The sequence below is a fragment of the Leptidea sinapis genome, chromosome 33 (genome assembly GCF_905404315.1).
Source record: "Leptidea sinapis chromosome 33, ilLepSina1.1, whole genome shotgun sequence".
In the NCBI taxonomy this organism is placed as follows: Eukaryota; Metazoa; Arthropoda; class Insecta; order Lepidoptera; family Pieridae; genus Leptidea; species Leptidea sinapis.
Window position 1 is genome coordinate 3,946,097 of NC_066297.1, and position 18,551 is coordinate 3,964,647.

Here is an 18,551-nt window from a genome sequence, read left to right on the forward strand (position 1 = left end):
CGGTGAAAAGAATATTTCTACCAAATTTGAAGTCTTTAGCTCTAATGGTTCCAGAGATATCGTGATGAGTGACTATATACGTGGAAATCTCTTATATATATATATTAGACGCCATAAATAAATTTCATTTCTGATAATTTTTTTTTTTGGTTTCCAAGCCTTGACTTGAAGGATTTTGTTTGAATCCCAGATTTGATTCCGTAAGCGCAGAGATGTAAAAATGTCTTGGTATTAAATCGTTTTGTTGAGTACTGAAAGCAAAGACATAGAAGCACTAACTTAACGCGGAAGCTGATCAATAAATAGTATCGACTATCACAGGTATCACTTGCTAGAGTGAAAGCCAGACCTCTTGAAGTTGCAGGCAAGGTGCGTACTTTGGTACTGGCGCGTGATATTATTGTCGCATAGCAACGCTTCGACGTACATGACGAGAGTTGGCAAACTTCAAGGCATTGATAATTTCGACAGTTTCGCTAACAATACTCATAGCTCAGCGGAAAAATGTTTACTAATATCTCTAGTACAATTTAAATTTAAAGATGGAAGAGGATCGTTTTGAACATAGAACAGATCCGAGGGTATAAAAGCCGTTAGTAAGCGTGGCCTACGGTTATCCCAGCGGGGATACTCTCTCTACCTAAGAAAGGTCTAGAGGGGACTTGCCCAAAACCAACCTCAGATGGTGTTTAGTGGGTAAGCACTTAGGTTTTACTTTAGTCCCACATAACCAACGCAGACTAAGGCTGTGTGGGTATGCACGAGCATTCCCCACTTCCCTCCCGTTGTTATCGCGGAGGGGTAGTTCTTTCCCTTTGGCTGAGCGCAAAAAAAAAACAAAGTTCAGGCAGTTCTAGTTCTGACTCGAAAGTGAAAAGGAAAATATACAAATGATTTAAGTTTTCTTTAGTGTTAATTCCGCCAATATTTGTTTTTAAAACAATTCGACACGTGTTTCGCCTCTACACGAGGCATCCTCAGGACGTGTTGTCTCGCCAAAATCTGGCAAAAGACTGCTAAACTCGAGGCGAAACACGTGTCGAATTGTTTTAAAAACAAATATTGGCGGAATTAACACTAAAGAAAACTTAAATCATTTGTATAATTATGGATTTCCGCAAAGTAACGCCTAATTCAATAAATTTTCTGAAAAGGAAAAGTAGGAAGAGAAGAAGAAGTAGCGAAAAGTATGAAAAGTGATTCAGTGAGAAGAAGATAGAAGAGAACGAGTGTTCGGTGCAGTGTGATTTGCTGAAGGCACCACCATCTGCAAGTGGAACAGCGGCAGAACGGCGAAGTGCAAGTTCGTGGAAGTGAACACAAATAAAGGATCGTTCCTTTAAGCTGTGTATTACTTTATAATCCCTGACCCACTCTTGAGACAACATATTGACATCAAATTTGTTGTAAAAATTTCTTAGTAAAGATAATATTTCTTTTCAATCTCATAGTAGGGGTTGCAATAAAAGAACCACCAAGCGGTTTAAGCTCCGTCTTTAGCACACATTCAGATTACTTGATGGTAAGTGATCACCGCAGATGATTATAATATCTGTTGTAGTTCATCTTACTCGGCAATCTGGAGGAAGGGCAGTACCCCACCAAGTCGAGCAAGCAGTACAGCCGTACCATCCTTTTCTCGAAAGGGTTCAGGCCATTTTCGATCCCCTATAACTTCGCTGTGGATAAAACTAGAAGCCTGAATTTTCAGTAACAAGCAAGTATTGTTTAAGCACGATATATTTTAAATTTCATTAAATTTGAACCAGTAGCTTAAAACACGTTGACTACAACGTTTCATAATTTTGTCATTCACTGACTGACTGGACTTCCGAAAGACTAAGAAGAATCCATTGACCTTCATCGACCTTGGTTGTGAGATCGGTTGTGTATGATATAAAATGTAAATATGCTATATTTGGAAAAAATTACTTTCAACATGTTCCAAAATAAATAAACAATAAAAACAAACAATGGAAACGACGCTTCAAAGACCTTATTAAATATGTATGGACGCCATTTTAAGTAGAATTTACATCAACAAAAACTATATGTCAGACTATTATAATATCCTTAAATATAGTCTAAATATAAATAGCTTCTTACCAAATATTGGGTAAAACTTCTAAAAAAAAACAAAAATTCTGCACACTTCATGAAAGGATCTTTCGGTCTTAATATAATAATAATTAATAATAGGGTAATTAGCTAACCTAATAACATCTTATAGTGACCATATAAATATTGAAAATATTTTATGATTAAAATAAATAGATTGACTTGGCCATTACACTAAGCAATCTATTTTAATAGAATGTTGAAGACTGTATAACTTGCTTTTCCTTTTATCAACTTTTTTTAGTTTGTTAAGTTAAAATTTTTGTTTTTCTTTTTAGTTTTTGTTTCGTTTTAGTGTTCATGTACTTAGATTATAATGGAGCTGAGATGTACATACATATAAAAGCCCCTAAATAAATAAATAAAAAAATTAATAGAATATGATACTGAGAGATACATTGTGTTTTAATAAAAAAAAGATACTCTATGTTTTCATGCGATGGTTAAGTTTATCTATTTATTTAGAACAAAATATTTTTAATATTGATATGGTCACTGGATGTTGCTCAGTTAGCTAATTAATAATGACGTAATAACTTAAGACAGAAGGACCCTTAAGTAGGGACTGAATTAATTGACCAACTCGGTATAACATGGATCTTACAACTTTTCACGGCAGAAGAACTGAGTTGCGAGACTTGGTTTTTTGCAAATTATGACTTTTCTTTTCTGAAAGGTTCGTAATAAAATGAAGATCATTTCTCCATATCATCTACCATTTCCCCATATCAACTATTGCATTTCCTCTGTCCATGGATTTTATTTTCAAGTACACGTTAAGACACGTTAAGAGTATACTTCTTAGTACCTATATCCTATTTTAATAAGTAATCGTTAGGCTATTTATTACAGCTCTTAGCACCTGAAATGCTTTCTTTATTCTAATTAGAATGATCCCTTCATTCATTCTTATTCTAGAAATAATTTTTTCTCAAGAATACATTCTTATCCATTTACTCAAAAGAATATCAAGTCAGAACTGCGCTTTCCACCTTCCATGTTCCTTTGTATAAAATGTTATCAAATTTTAACAATTTCACATCCTAAAAATCATAGCTAAGTTTGAAAACGTGCGTTTATAAAAATAATGCATAGCAGTGTCTTTATATCCTACTAATATTATAAATGTGAAAGTTTGTATGTCTGGATGTATGTTTGAACTTCTTTAACGCAAAATCTACTGAATAGATTATGATGAAACTTTACAATAATATAGCTTACACACCAGAATAACATATAGGCTATAATTTATAAAAGTATAGTGTGAATTATACAAAATAAAAAAGAAGTGTGATTGTTACTAATGAATACAACTAGCGCCATCTCTTATCAACTAGCAAGGAAAAGTACAATACAATTTATATGGCAAAACAACGTTTGCCGGGTCAGCATATATATTTTAATTCCTGGTTGTGAATACAAGCGGGACGCCGCCGACGACGTTTTGCGTGATGCCGGACGCTGGGTGGGACAGCGGAGTGCGCGGGGCGCGGGGAGCCGGCGATACCGAACACTGCGCCAGCACCGCCGCAAGACCCGCCACGGACTGCATTAGTCCCAGCCGCTCGCCTGCAAGTAACACGCACACTGACTCATGGACATTTCATTAAGGCGAAGGGTAAGCAAAAAACACGCAAACAAGGCATTTTTAGACAAGTTTATTAGTGAAAATACACCATTTGGTGCTATGAACACTATTTTATCATATAACACATACCCTTAAGGCTTATTTGTAGGTTTCTAATGTTTGTTGTTGGTTATAGTTAACACTTTAGAACTATTTTGAACTACCACTTTTCATTGCAGTTAAACAAGTTTTTTCTCACCATGACGCACTTGTTTAGTACTATTCTCAGAAAAGGTATTTATATAGCTTGTACTTTTTTTGTGTAGGTACATTTATTCAGATTAGTAATCAATAATGAGAATTGTAAGCTTATAAACTGTTTGCGCCTGTTAAAATATTACGATTTCCACGCAAGAATATTGAAAATGTTGGATTTGTTACATAGATCGCGGGCCGGCAGCCGTGAACCCATATCGCTCAAGGTTGCTAGCATTTAGTGTCGCCTTAAGGTTGGGGACTGAGCCAACGGCCTTGAGGAATCGAGAGAGGAGCTAGGTTACCTCTCCCGTACAAGATCGCCATAGTTTCAATTCCGAATTAGAAGCATTTTTAATTTATTACAAGCATTATACAATTTTCTTTACAAAAATAACAAAAATATGTCACGTTTAAGAGTATTGTTGTACAATTAATAGATTTTCGTACAATTTTTATCTAGATTGAATGATTAGCATGGCTCCAACTGTAAAGTTAAGGGTATTTGGGTGATTTTTTTCGCACTCTCTATAAAACATAGAAATGTAACGAAAAAATGAATTTTGTTCCCATATTCTGTAGATATACAATTCTTATTTGTAAAATATAAGCTTTATATAAACCGTCGTGAAACGGTTTCAACTATGCGCTATTTTGGTGATTTCTTGGGATTTAGCAGCCTTAATAACACTATGCGGGGGATCACTCCCGCTCCGTGACTTTTATGACTTGATAGTATAGTTTCTGGATTTTAATAGGAGCGTACGTATTTCGCGCGCTTATATTATTTCTTTCGTTCTTTTACTAATATAATATGATGACTTAGATTTGACCTAATATTGACTTCATGAGTAATCTAACATCCTCCAAACCAAAATTGGCTCGTACAAGAATCCATTCTATTTGATACATAAACTGTCCCCGAATGTAAAGAAAAATTACGTAAATTTACATAAATTCATGACTTGGGATCTTGATCGCTACTCTTGGTATAATCGTTAAGGGTGACCAAGCGATTATTCCGTAACTATTACAGATATCAAATAACTTTAAACTGATATCGAAAAAACGTTACTTAATTAGTAAAATGATATCATTAACTTTTTTTAACTTTTAATCAAACGAGAACAATCCAAATTTTTGATATTAAACACTCCCATATAAATTTAGTATGAGCTGATTTTAGCTTCGGAAACCAGATCGACTTTGCCTTCTAAATGACTGCGGAATTGGCAAACGCTTGAGATTTCGGCACCCAGAATTCCGATACTAGGCGAGGCTTTACGGGAAGTGTTATCAAGAAGCGGAGATACGAGAAATGGGCTTTTTTAGTGGTGTTTACCACTTGCAAACTTGAGTCTTCAGGGGGCTAAATTGGACAAGGACAAAAAAATCATTTTACCCCATTCAGCGACCTTCTCAAGAGAGGACTCGATAAAAGACACAAGTTTCTCCCGGCACTGGTCGACAATTTTCCGAGAGAGACCTGCACAGCTCGTATATACAGCATCACCAGTACTGTCGTCTGCATAGCAATATTGGACGCCTCCAACATATCATTGAAATGCAGAAGAAACAGTGTAGGAGATAGCACATAGCCATGGGGTTTTGCCATAATCGACACGCTTGGCAAGCAGATTGGTCGTTCTCACCCCACGGGAAAAGCACAAGAAGAGTACAAACTAGATAGCTTTTCAATGCGCGTAGATCATTAACTAAACAAAATTCGGATACCATCATTATCAAGCAAAATTATTTTGAATACAGAATAAGTAAAATTAAGCCCCCATACCTTTATTTACCCACCAAGGTTTAGTCTGATAGACTGATTATGTGGCGCATTGGGATACGCTAGTAATAGGTTATCACCAGTCACCACCATCTATAGAAATATGTGTATATGATGTTATAATGTTCACGGTATCGTAGAGTGACCGCTCGTCGTTGGCTATGGAATCTTCGGAGAGTGCCCCAAATTTGGCAGATCTGTCAACTTGGGAAATCTTGCCTCCGTTTTCCAGTCGGATGTATACGCTATAATAGTATGAGGGGAAACCATCCTGAATAAACGAATGTAACATTTAAACGACGTTTGCGCCTGTTAAAATGTTACATTTTCGACGCAAGGATTTTTAAAATATTGGCTTTGTTACATAGGAGCCGTGGACTCATATCGCTCAAGGTCGCCGGCATTTAGTGTCGCATTAAGAATACGTAGACGTACGAGTATGGTGTATGCTTCAATGTTGATATATAGATTACAGATTCAATGTCGATTGATGGGTTAAAAAAATTATGTGTCCTAATCGATATCTATCTAGATGTTATTTGATATTGATAGAGGCGATTAGCCGTCGTCTATCATTTTTTTTATGAAAATAACGACTAGCAGTATGTTCAGCTGATGGTAATTGATACGCCCTGCCTATAACAATGAAGTGTCGCTCAGGATTCTTGAAATACCCAAAAATTCTGAGCGGCACTACGATTGCACTCGAGAGACATAAGTGTCATTTGTCCAGTAATTTCAATAATGTCGGCGCTCTTCAGTGTGAAACACAATCATGTTTACACGTTACGGCTTCATGGTAGAAATAGGCACCGTTGTGGTAGCCATAATCTAGCCGGCATTCTGTGCAAAGAGCCTCCCACTAGTATATCTGTTATTAATATCTGGGTTGTGTAGATTTCGAACAGTACCTAGTATGCTGATTCTAGTATTCTACGAAGCATACTCACACACTTAAACTTTCCTGTAATTTCATACTACCTTAGCAATAATAACACAGCGAATACGTCTGCAGGTGTATTTATATCCTGAATATATATGGGATGGCTATAGATAGTCAGGCGGCTCTGTCCGCTAAAGACTCAAACTGAACAGTTTCAAAACTTGTGAACAACTGCCAGACTATACTGAATACTGTGCGAGAAATAAGCAGAGTTACCTGAGAGTTGAACTTTTGTTCAACTTTTTCGTTACCATGATTTACGATCCATGCGTCACTCGAACGTTTGGCTCAGTTCTGAGAAGCGCGGATTGGAGTCCCGCAACGTTCAAAAAACGATTACAATAATCAATCCCAGAAGTGAGGGACATCACTTTAAGAAAACAAATTGTTTAGACCTAGCGCTTAGATTCATTCGCTCTGTCAAATTAAAAAAAAATTATAAGGTTCCTTGGCATAATTATTTATAGCTTAGAACTGCATCAGAATAGATTTTTGAGTCGGGACTAAAAACATCAGAGATTTTTATCACATTCAAATTCAAATATTTTCATTCAATATAGGATATGAAATCACTTACGACCGTTTCCAATAACGTATCTCCAGTTATGGATACATTGCTATCACCGTTTAATGACAAGATTTTATCTATTCATAGTTATGTCCAACATAGTTATAATATTAGTTAAAGTCCAATGCTATCTGTCGATACGTTATTGAAACGTAAAAAAGCGTAAAAGGATAGATTTGTCTACCTCTAATAAGTAAAACTAAGGATAGATAGGTTATTGAAAACTACCGTTAATGAAAGGCAAAAACTTCTAACCATTCGGAAATGAATGCCTCAGACCCGAGAAGAACGGGCGCAAGAAGCAATAGCGCAAGGCGCCCTTTTTATTATAAAATTATATCTAAAATATACAGATACAATCATATATATAATTTAAATAGTCTGACGGAACCGCTCTATTCCCAATCTGTGGTATCAATCAGTTGGAGTTACTCTAGACTAACCCTAAATCACCGACAAGATCCATAAAATTTGAACTCGACTCATAACAATATTAAGCATGTGAAACTATTTAGAGTATTAGTCAAGTATTTGAAATGTATTTTAAAAAAATACCTCCACTACACTATTTCCTAATATAATAAACTGGCAGTAATCATTAACCTCTCAGACAACATGACCTGTATCGTAGATTATGTTTGTAAACTTACCTATACATGCTCTGGGGCCTGCGCCAAATGGAAGGTAAACATATTTATTTTTTTCACTAAACGAATCTGGACCAAATCGCTCCGGTCGAAATTCTGCTGGTTCATCAAAATACTGCGGGTCGTTATGGAGTGCTTGCACAGGAATTATAATTCTCACGCCTTCATCCACAGAGAAACCCAATTCTTTAAAGGTATATTTCCGGGCACATTCACGTATTAAGAACCCTAAAGAAGGGAACACGCGCATACCCTCCTTGAGGGTCCACTCCAGATACGTCATCTCTTTGACGGCATCGTAGGTGAGCTTGTTATCGTACTTGGCCAGTACTCGATCCACCTCCTCCTGGGCCCGGGCCTGCACTCGCGGGTTGTGAGCCAGCTCGTTGAGAGTGAAGCTGGTGGCTGATGAGGAGGTCTCGAAACCGGCCGCAAAGAACACGAACATCTGAGCGGCCATCAGCTCAACATCCATTTCAAGTCGCGCAGTCTCCGGGGTTCCGTCATCTTTAAACTTTTCTATCGAATCATCCACAATCGTTCCCTGCTCTTGACATTTTATAAGAAGGTCTATAAAATCATTTCTTCCGGAAGGCTTATAATTACGTTGTCGCAAAACCAAATTCAAAAGATGAATAACATGTCTCTCTATTCCTGCCAGGAGTTTAATATTTTTCAACAGATTTGGGAAACATTACTTGAGCACATCAAGGAAAAAACGCTTAATATCAAAAGCGAAGATTTTTTTTCCCAGATTTCTAAATTCAGAGTTATCGTCTTGCAGCGCGTCAGTATCGAGTCCGAAGCCACAAGCGCCGATGAAATCCGTGGTGTACCGAGCCATGAGGTCTCTAGCGTCCACCACGCCGCCACCCCCCGAGGCGTGGCCGAGGACGCGCGTCTGTAGCAGCTCGGCTCGCTCCGCGATGAGAGGGAACATCGCCCGCAGCTTGCCGCTCGAGAACGCTGGCGTCAGCCGCTGCCGCAGCAGGCGCCATATGTCACCATCCGCGAAGAACAGGTTTCGCAACATGGGCTCTATCACGCTCTTGTGAGAGTTGAGGCCGCGCGGATAGAAGTAATTGAAGTCGGTCACCAGGATTCTCTTTATAATCTCGGGATCTCTGACGATGAGCACAGGCCTGCTTCCTCGGTATGAGCCAACAACTCTCTCGTTTGGGAACTTGAAATATAGATCGGCTGAGATATCCGTGATGTTGCGCAACATAAGTATCTGCTTTAAGTCATTGCCAACAAACGGTAATGGGTTTTCATATACGACGCCTCTCTTTTTCCAATAGGAATGGTTTCTGGTTCCATACAGGTAAAGCGTTATGAGAGCGCACAGTGCGAGCACTATGAAGATCATCGTACCGACGGTGCCGTCTGCCTTCCTCTTGGTCCAACTTTCTGGTACTTCCGACCACGCACTGGTGTCAGGTTAAAGTTGTTTGCTTTAAGAGCTCCACACTTCGTCCGTTTACGATTGGCGTGATTGAGTAATAGTACTGCGATGCGACTGTTCCATGTGTTTGTACACATGTTTATTATCTTTATTTAGATAGTTTAGCGTTTAAACATACAGATAACATTATCGTGTTATTTATAATTATGATATCAGACTTTTATCTCATAATCAACAACCGAGTTATTAAACATTAGTTTAAGTATTTTAGCACATATTCATATATTTTTTTACAAAAAATATTTAACATTATTGTTGTAAAGGTCACGTCAAACGTCGAATCACAGTAATATTATAAATGCGAAAGTTTGTGAGTGAGTCTGGGTTCACGACATTGTCCCCGCCAATTCGAGCAAAAACAAGCGGCACGGCTGTACTATCCTTTTATCAAACATTTTTACCTATCATAAAACAAAGTTCTCCGCCGCGTCTGTCTGTCGGTCTGTACGTGAAAACTTTCTAAACTCAAAAACTACTGCAACGATTTTCCTGCTGTTCAATGGATAGCGTGGTGCTCGAGGAAGGTTTTAGTAAATTACTTGTTAATTTATTCTATACATTTTTGTATATATTAACGACATTTGTTGGAGATGTCGGAAAAAATAAGCTGACTGGGAGCTTTCAATGAAAACGCTCTTAAGGATAATATACTACATCCACTGTAATATTTAAAAAAATGGCAATTATAATGAGGTAATGTAAAATCTGTTTGCACAAAAAATACGATATTAATTATTAATCATTATCATTTTTTATTGACAGAATAGCGTCTGTCGGTTCATCTAGTATATATATGTGTGTGTATAACGAAGTCTGACACTTTGGTGTAACGCTAAGATGTAACGCTTGGGACGATATACAGAGCCAGCAGATTCTACAAAAATCCAAAAATTCTGAGTGGTACTACAACTGCGCTAGTGTCCATGCGCAACTTTTACTAGCAACGCCGAAACACAATAATATTTACTACGCAGACTAAGAAAAATGTCAATACGCAAACACGTGTGCTGTGATAACATTTTGAGTAATTTGGTATATTAATGTGGGTTTGGTGATAGTTTTATTCGCAAAACAGTGCTATAGTCCAAAACGCGACGTATTTTGTACGATTCGCCTGCCTGGAGTCTTAACTGCTGTCGTAAAAGCTGAGCAGAACCTAACATCAAGTAAGTGCCTCCATTCTTCTTTGGTGAAGGGTTGATTTCCGGGCTGTGCTGGTATTGACGAAACGGCCGATACTGGAAAGGAAACACAACTCGTAATTGTATAAAATACGGACTTCCTCAACTCGTGATACCCGCCCGCTTAAGAGCCTAGAATTCATCTAGAGTCTTAGTATGCCCACCGTAAGTGGCGCGTACACCATGTGATGGTGACACCGTTGTGGTACCCATAATCTAGCCGGCATCCTGTGCAAAACAGCATCCCACTGGTTCAACATTTAATTGTACAATATAACTTAATATAGCTTAAATATAATTATGGTACCCACGAGTAGTATTTCATATTCCATCAGGATTATAATAATCTTATTTTAATTGCCGCGCGGTCCTAACAACGGGGTGTATTAATAACGTTATTATTTTATACAGCTCACTTCACTCGTAGATTAAATCTCCTTGAATAATATATTATGTGGTTCGAAATGTAAATCATTAAAATGTATTTGGAATCCTTTGTTAACCTACTTCAAAAAAGAAGGAAGCTCTCAATTCATCGGTACGATGTTTGTTACCTCAGAACTTTCGACTTTATATAATATAGATTATATTATTAAAATGAGTTATTAATAAGAGTGTCAGAGAACGAGTTTCCTTCGCGGGTCACGTGAGATTTATTTAACCCACAAGATGGCGCTTCATTATGACATGCCAATTTTTTTTTAAATATATCGTAAATAAACCTTGTCCTTATGTGGATTATGTTGTAAGATGACGCTAGTTGCCACTATGTTCCGCTAATAGACTTAGCTAAGTAATTTAACACGTTTAGTATTCCGTTTCTAGTGTCTACATCATCAATATCAGAATTTCTATTTCAATTATCACAATTTGGCGAATTAATTGAGCTTCACAGAAGGTCAAGGAACCTGCGACTCTTGATAAAATGTATACACTCTTATAATACAGTCCTAGCCTCTGTTCAGGAATTATCTATGAATAAATTTAAATGTTTTATTAATAAATGGCTCTGTCGTAAATCCTACTACTCCACAGCTGAATATCTAAGTGATCCGACAGCCTGGGACTAGATTATGATTATTTTATAGCAATAGCAATGACAGAACAATATGTTTCATTAAAAAGAGCGCAAAAAAAAGAATGCTGGGAGAGTTTCTTGCGCCGCTTCTTCTCTCTCAGAGCGCCGTTTGTTCCCGAAGCGGTGGTAGTATCTAGTATATTAGAAATGACATCAAGGAGAATTCCAAAGGAACCAATATTGAGAGAATAAATGCCTTTTATGCCATAGGTTTTTCGAGTGAAGTTTGATCAGAATTGACATCTATAAAAATGTTGACAGCATGATATGAATAATATCTTTATTACTTCTTTATATACTTATTTATGTTTTGACATAATTGGTTCTATATGAGTGATTTCTATGAGCTTTTATATAAACAAAACCACACGTTAAATATTTTTAATACAACATTGAGACGTTTTAATTAAGCAATTTTTGTAAGATCAATTATAAGTTGATAATCTACTATGTAGCAGAAAATGTATATATTATTATTGGCATAAATTACTTATTATATACTAATCTTAATTCTATTCAGAGGGAAGTGGTCGCGGTATATACAATATATATAAACAGATATACATATTGATACGAAGTATATCCTCTCATCCTTATGTCTTCTTGCGATCTCATCAGCTAGGGTCTGGTCACCACCACCTGGAGAATGCCACAACACCACATGTCACACTAGGGACCTTGACTCGTAATTATTAATGGAACTCATCCACGAGAGCATTGGTCCTTCCCTCTTTACTAATTTACTGAGTATTATTGTAATAATGAGGTAAGCCGTGGTTGTGACGAGAGAAGTTCGCAAGTAGATAAGTACTGTGGGGGTTTCGGCGCTATGCTGCGGTATCAGAGAGTTGAGAGTCTGGATAAGAAAGAAATGGCCAATAATACTCAAGGATATGATTCCCACTCGGAGGCTGTCAGTGATATCCAGGAGGAGGGAGCTAATAGTGAGAATAGTGAGTACGAAGCACGGTCCAAGGAGGATTGCTGCGATATCTTCTGCTTGTCTCTCTACTGTTAACTCAAAGTAAAACTGGACAGATGTGTTCCTATTATTTCCTTGCTTGATGTCGACTATCATCCAACCGGTACAAAACTCTGCCCCCCATGAGTTTATCCCACGGTCTGGCAACGTAAATGTAACATTATCCTCAAATTTTCCATAATTATTTCCTAGAGAGCCAAATTCCAAGCGGCACTTTTGTTGATCGTAAGGCCAACTCCCAAGCCTAGAAATACACGTGACCTCATGAAACACTCCAGGAGTACATTGCACGAGACCCGAACTGCTCACGGAACACTTAATGGCGAAGAAGTCACTATCCTCTGTCTTAGCATTTAATCTCAGATATAAAACAAATATAATATAAATAAATTTAATTCATAAAGAACAGGTAAGTACTTTACATTATTAACTTAAAAATGATAAATTTATGTATCTAATAAGTACACACTCACACATAGTATGTGTTACTGTGTGTGAATGTGAGTGTTGGGTACACACATGTGTATATGTTATGTGCGTGTGGAATATTATTTGTCTGATCTATGTAACATTTTAGTTTAGCTATTGGTTAAATTTTAATATTATGTACAATATTTAAGTTGTTGGAGGAATATACAATCGTTATATTGTTTTGAGTGAATTTGTTAGTTCTTATTTATTTTACTGTAAATTTGAGCAAACTTCAGAGTCGTGTAATAATTGAGAGTAAATATTATTTTTATTGTATTTGCGCCAGCAAACTTTGTTTTGGTTCGAGGCACTATTTGAACTTGTCCACTTTATTCATTAGGGGACAGTTACAGTTATTATGTTTGCTATATATACAGTCATGGACTTTCAGAGTAAAGTTGCCATCAGGCTGATTGTTATTATAAAAACTGAATATTATTTGTTGTAGGAGTATTCAGTGAAAGTAAGTTAGACTTCAAACAAGCAGATATTTGAGCCATTCCTTTTTCACATCTGCCCAGGTACTTCCAGAAAAGACAACGGCTGTATCATCAGCGTACGAGAAAATTTGAGCATTATCGATTTCAAGATTACATAATTCGTTTATATAAAGGTATTAGGAATAAAGTAGGGCCTAATATGCTACCCTGAGGTACACCATACCTCTGTAGCTTCGCTAGAATACTGTTCCAATTTAACTTTTTGCTTCCTTTGGGAAAGATAATCTTTAAAAAACAGTTAATGGCATACCTTTAATTCTAATATTTTCCAGCTTGCTCACAAGAATAGGGACAGAAACCGTGTCAAAGGCTTTTTTAAGCCTAGAAATATAGTTATACATTTTGAATTTTGATCAAGACATTCATTTACTAGTGAAGATAGCGCAGTTACAGTTTCTTCAGTGGATATACCTTTTCTGAATCTAAATTGCGAAGGAGATATTATATTAAATCTGTTACGAAAGTTAAGAAGGCCAGAATTTATTAGCTTTCCTAAAATTTTAGAAATGCAAGGCAAGATAAATATAGGTCTGTAATTATTAACGTCATTTTATCGCCATTTTGTCCCCATTCTGTATACTGGGGTAATAATTGACTGTTTTAATGAGGCAGGGAAGATTCCTTTACTAAAGCAAAGATTTGCAAGATGCGTTATAATTGGGACAATATCATTCTTTACAAAATTTAAATACTTAGTTGGGATCCATCCCACCCAGGAGCACTGTTCGTTTTAAGACTCTTTAACACAATATCTACTTCGTTAACATCTGTTTTGATAAGTACGAAGGAGTTTAGCTGTGTGACTGTCTTATAAATTGGATTACTGAAAGTGTGCAATGGCGAAGAACTTGTTAACGAAATTTGCTGATTCATAAGGTGAAGATTTGGTGTTTAGTAACTCTGTGTTATTAGATTTAGTTTGACTTGAGTATGTGATGTTTTTTATATTTCTCCAGAGTAATTTATTGTTAGCGACTGATTTTGCAATGATGTCTCTTTTTTTACTAAGTTATTTACATAATTTTTGTATCTACTATGTTATTTTCATACTTCGTTATGATGATAATTTTTTGATAACATTTGTAATTTATTTCTTTTATACATCTATGAATACAGTTAGTATTCCACGGTTTAATAATACGTTTGCTCGTTGGTATTTTTACTGATATAATATTATTTTTTATATATCTCAGTCAACACATTTGAATCACTGCAGTTTCATAATTCAAGTAATCATAAGTCTTGTAAATTATTTCGAGCCTTTTCATAGTCTTTTGTAGTTTTTATCTTATTCGATCTCACAAAATGTTTAATTTTCAGTTTAGACTTTTAAAAGTACCCTCCACTTGAGTTTTTGTACACAAAACTGAGAAAGTATTTAACAGTAACGTATTATACACTATAACAATTAGTTTCGCGTTATGGTAAATAACTTCCAAGTGTTAATGGGTGAAGTAAAGACGCAGTTTCAAGTCTTCTTCTTTAATCACATAACATACTTGTAGACTTGATAGTGAGGTATTATTTTGATAGTGCTTTGTGCTAGATCCACTGAAAACTCTGGGTCAACACCAACGAATGTTCAAGCAAGGACGCCAATCAACATTTTGAAAACTGAGCTAACATAAATTTAACAATAGTTTTAATTTCTCGTCAATAATGGTGGTGGTAACCCAAGCGAAGTTAGGGTCATAGAAATAAGTTTTCTGATACCTGATACATATAAGGCCTAAATTGTTAATTGTTTCTATAATTAGATAGTAAGCATGTAAGTAAAGTATTTTTTTTTGGATGTGCTTGTGTTGCATGCGCAACGTGACTAGGCGAGAGGTGAAGGTGAGGGGGGGGGGGCATCGGGAGGACATCACTTCCAAAAACAACAATAGTTGTAACTAGTATCAGATAAATATTAGTTTCATCCTTACATACACAATGAGTTCAAGCTCTAAATGTTGATGCATCCAATTTACGATAATTTATATTTAAACAGTTTTTTCTTTATTGCATTTTATGAAATAATTTACATTTTTTAAACACGACTCAAATATTAGCTGCAGCACCTTACAAACTTATTTGTTATGTATATTAAAACCATTGTAAAATACTCTATTTGATTGAGAAGAGTGGCCGTTGAGTTTCTTATAATATGTTCTTCTGACGAGCTCAACTTTTTACGAACAAACTATCGTAAATTTAGTAAGTTAAAAGAGATATTTGTGGTGACAATTTAAAAGCGCTTATTTTAAGCCTAATTGAATAAAGTTTATTTGATTTTGACTTTGACAACATCGTATGTAACGAGTATAATTGTAGTAAACTAACTAAGATAATCTGAGCAGAAAATATATTATGATAATAAAATCACGTTATCGGCAGTATGATTCATAGGTGAGGGGCGTTAACGTGTTATATTACATGAATATGGTATTCCATCCAGTCCAGAACCGCTGATAGACGCAATATGTGGTCAAACCGGTGTATTATATTCACGCTACTGTCCGCATTTACCCAGCTCGATGGAACCATTGCCGAATGTGATCCCGATAGCCGCAGCCCAGAGCTCACGTGGGAGTCTAGACTTACGGTGGCGCTAAACGAGCGCTGCCCTTCCAAAAAAATTACACCTCCTAATCCCCGAGATACTAACGACATCACAGTAAAATTCCTACTAAAGAATTTTTTCTTTAACGACCGTGAGGAGGTTTTTACAATTTACAGTTGGATTTTGCTCTCCTGGCATGACGACAGACTAGCGTGGAAGGCTACAGATTATGGAGCAATTACGGAGACGATCGTCCACGCCAACAGTATATGGACCCCGACACTGAAGCTTCTAAATGCTAAGACAGAGGACAGCGACGACTTCATCGGCATTAAGTGTTCCGTGAGAAGTTCTGGTGATGTGCAATGTGTACCGCGAGTGTTTCATGAAGTTGCGTGTATCTCTAGACTTGGCAATTGGCCTTACGATCAACAAAAGTGCCGCTTGGAATTTGGCTCTCTAGGAAATAATTTTGGAAAATTTAAGGATAATGTTACATTTATTTTGCCAAGCCGTGGGATGCGCTTATGGGAGGCAGAGTATGGTACTGGCTGGATGATAGTCGACTTCAAGCAGGAAATTAATGTGAGCACATCTGTTCAGTTTTACTTTGAGTTAACAGTAGAGAGACAAGCAGAAGATATCGCAGCAATCCTCCTTGGACCGTGCATCGCGCTCACTATTCTCACTATTAGCTCCCTCTTCCTGGATATCACTGACAGCCTCCGAGTGGGAATCATATCCTTGAGTATCATTGGCCATTTCTCACTTATCCAGACTCTCAACTCTCTGATACCGCAGCACAGCGCCGAATCCCCCACAGTGCTTATATACTTGCGAGCTTCTCTCATCACAACCACGACTTGCCTTATTGTCACAGTAATACTAAGTAAATTAGTAAAGAGGCAAGGACCAACACACTCATGGATGAGTTCTATTAACATTTACGTGTCAAGGTCGCTAATGCGACACTTGGTGTTGTGGCATTCTCTGGGTGGTGACCAGATCCTAGCTGATGAGATTACAAGAAGACACGAGGACGAGAGGAGCTACTTCGCATCAATATGTAACAGTGTAGGCATTGTAGTAAGCCTCGTTATGTATATCTGTTCATATATATTGTATATACCGCGACCACTTCCCTCTGAATAGAATATAGATTCTGTAGTGTACAGAACGTCTAATTTATAGTTATAATACATACATTTTCTGCTACATAGTCAATTATTAAGTTATAGTTGATCTTACAAAAGTTGCTTAATTAAAACGTCTCAATGCTAAAAGCATCTCAATTAAGGGTATCGTTGGACAACCTCAAAAATAAGGAAAAGGACCAAAGGTGAGCGATGTGTTAGAAAAAATAAGAAAACTCAAATGGAAATGGACTGGACATATAATGGGGTCGGACAAAGGAAAATGGACAAAGGACGTTATTAGAGTGGTACCCTAGAAACGGTAAAAGACGTAAAGAACGTCAAGTTTAAAGATGGGAAGACGATTTACCAACTGGATGAAGAAGGTTAGCTCGAGATAGAGATAAGTGGAAGAAAATGGGGAGGCCTATGTCGAAAGACAAACACAGTGGTTCCTGAAAATTGTATACTACAATTGTATATCATTTTACTTATATAATTAAGAAAATATGTTTTATATATAGTATGGTCAGTGATTAAAGGCTTTTATTATTATTATTGTGTCTTTCGAATAAACATATAATAATATTGCACTATTGTTTGTTTTTATGTAGACTATGATAGTTTAGCATAGCTTATGCCATGCTACCAGTGATTGAACTGCATAGCATGTTGTTTTTAAAAATAATGGCTTTATTCATGATTATGGTTACAAAGACACAAAATATTGCGGTTCATGTTTATCATATAGCCAGAGCTTAAATATTTTTAAATTAAAATCTCTCGAAAATCGTCGTACTATTCAAGACTTGCTATTTTTAACCGACTTCGAAAAGGAGGAGGTTCTAAATTCGATTGGTATTTTTTTATGTATATGCACCGATTACTCTGAGGTATATGATCCAATTTCATTGATGCAAAATGATTGCCATTTGCTCCCATAAAAATTTCATATAGTTTGGCCCAGTTGTTTTAATTTAATGAACGTTTTTGATGAATATTTTTGTTTACGTGGATGATGTTATTATATCATGTGTACTGCTTTTTTAAGAGTTTTCATTTATTTTGTTTATATGTTATTACTAGCTGACCCGACAGACGTTGTTCTGTATATAATAAATAAAATAATGTTTTTATATGAATTGGTCAATAATATATCATAACATCAAAAATTACTTCGTAAAATATGCACCCTGATGTCGTAATGAAATTGTTTTACAGCAGAACTAAAAAACCGTGCGTCAATAAATTCTCTCATAGAAATAATGTATGGACACTTCAAAGGAAAAACAAATTTGTTGTTTTTATTTAA

The 18,551-nt window shown here is 36.4% G+C and overlaps 3 protein-coding genes and 1 pseudogene across 3 annotated transcripts in view; 1 reads left to right on the forward strand and 3 right to left on the reverse strand.

Annotated features, from left to right (window-relative positions):
- Positions 1–18,551, reverse strand: part of LOC126974656 (putative fatty acyl-CoA reductase CG5065) — a 467,988-nt gene that overhangs the window by 113,715 nt on the left and 335,722 nt on the right. The window lies entirely within an intron of this gene.
- On the reverse strand, positions 1,835–9,413 carry LOC126974659 (cytochrome P450 6B5-like; annotated as a pseudogene).
- LOC126974615 (uncharacterized) lies at positions 10,003–14,113 on the reverse strand. The gene is made up of 4 exons (XM_050822122.1): positions 14,109–14,113; positions 12,830–12,951; positions 12,423–12,619; positions 10,003–10,011 (listed from the first exon to the last, which is right to left on the reverse strand). Exons 1-4 carry the CDS (start codon positions 14,111–14,113, stop codon positions 10,003–10,005), a joined length of 333 nt encoding a protein of 110 aa, XP_050678079.1.
- Positions 16,026–17,830, forward strand: LOC126974616 (acetylcholine receptor subunit beta-type unc-29-like). Its single transcript, XM_050822123.1, has one exon. It carries the CDS (start codon positions 16,026–16,028, stop codon positions 17,256–17,258), a length of 1,233 nt encoding a protein of 410 aa, XP_050678080.1. The 3' UTR covers positions 17,259–17,830.

What these genes read in the sequence shown, in the direction of transcription:
- LOC126974616 (XM_050822123.1), top strand. Translation starts at nt 16,026, where the DNA reads ATGTGGTCAAACCGGTGTATTATATTCACGCTACTGTCCGCATTTACC.
- LOC126974615 (XM_050822122.1), bottom strand. An exon ending in GTGTATTTCTAGGCTTGGGA is followed by an intron (nt 12,620 to 12,829) that starts GTTGGCCTTACG and finishes AGTTAACAGTAG; the next exon opens with AGAGACAAGCAGAAGATATC.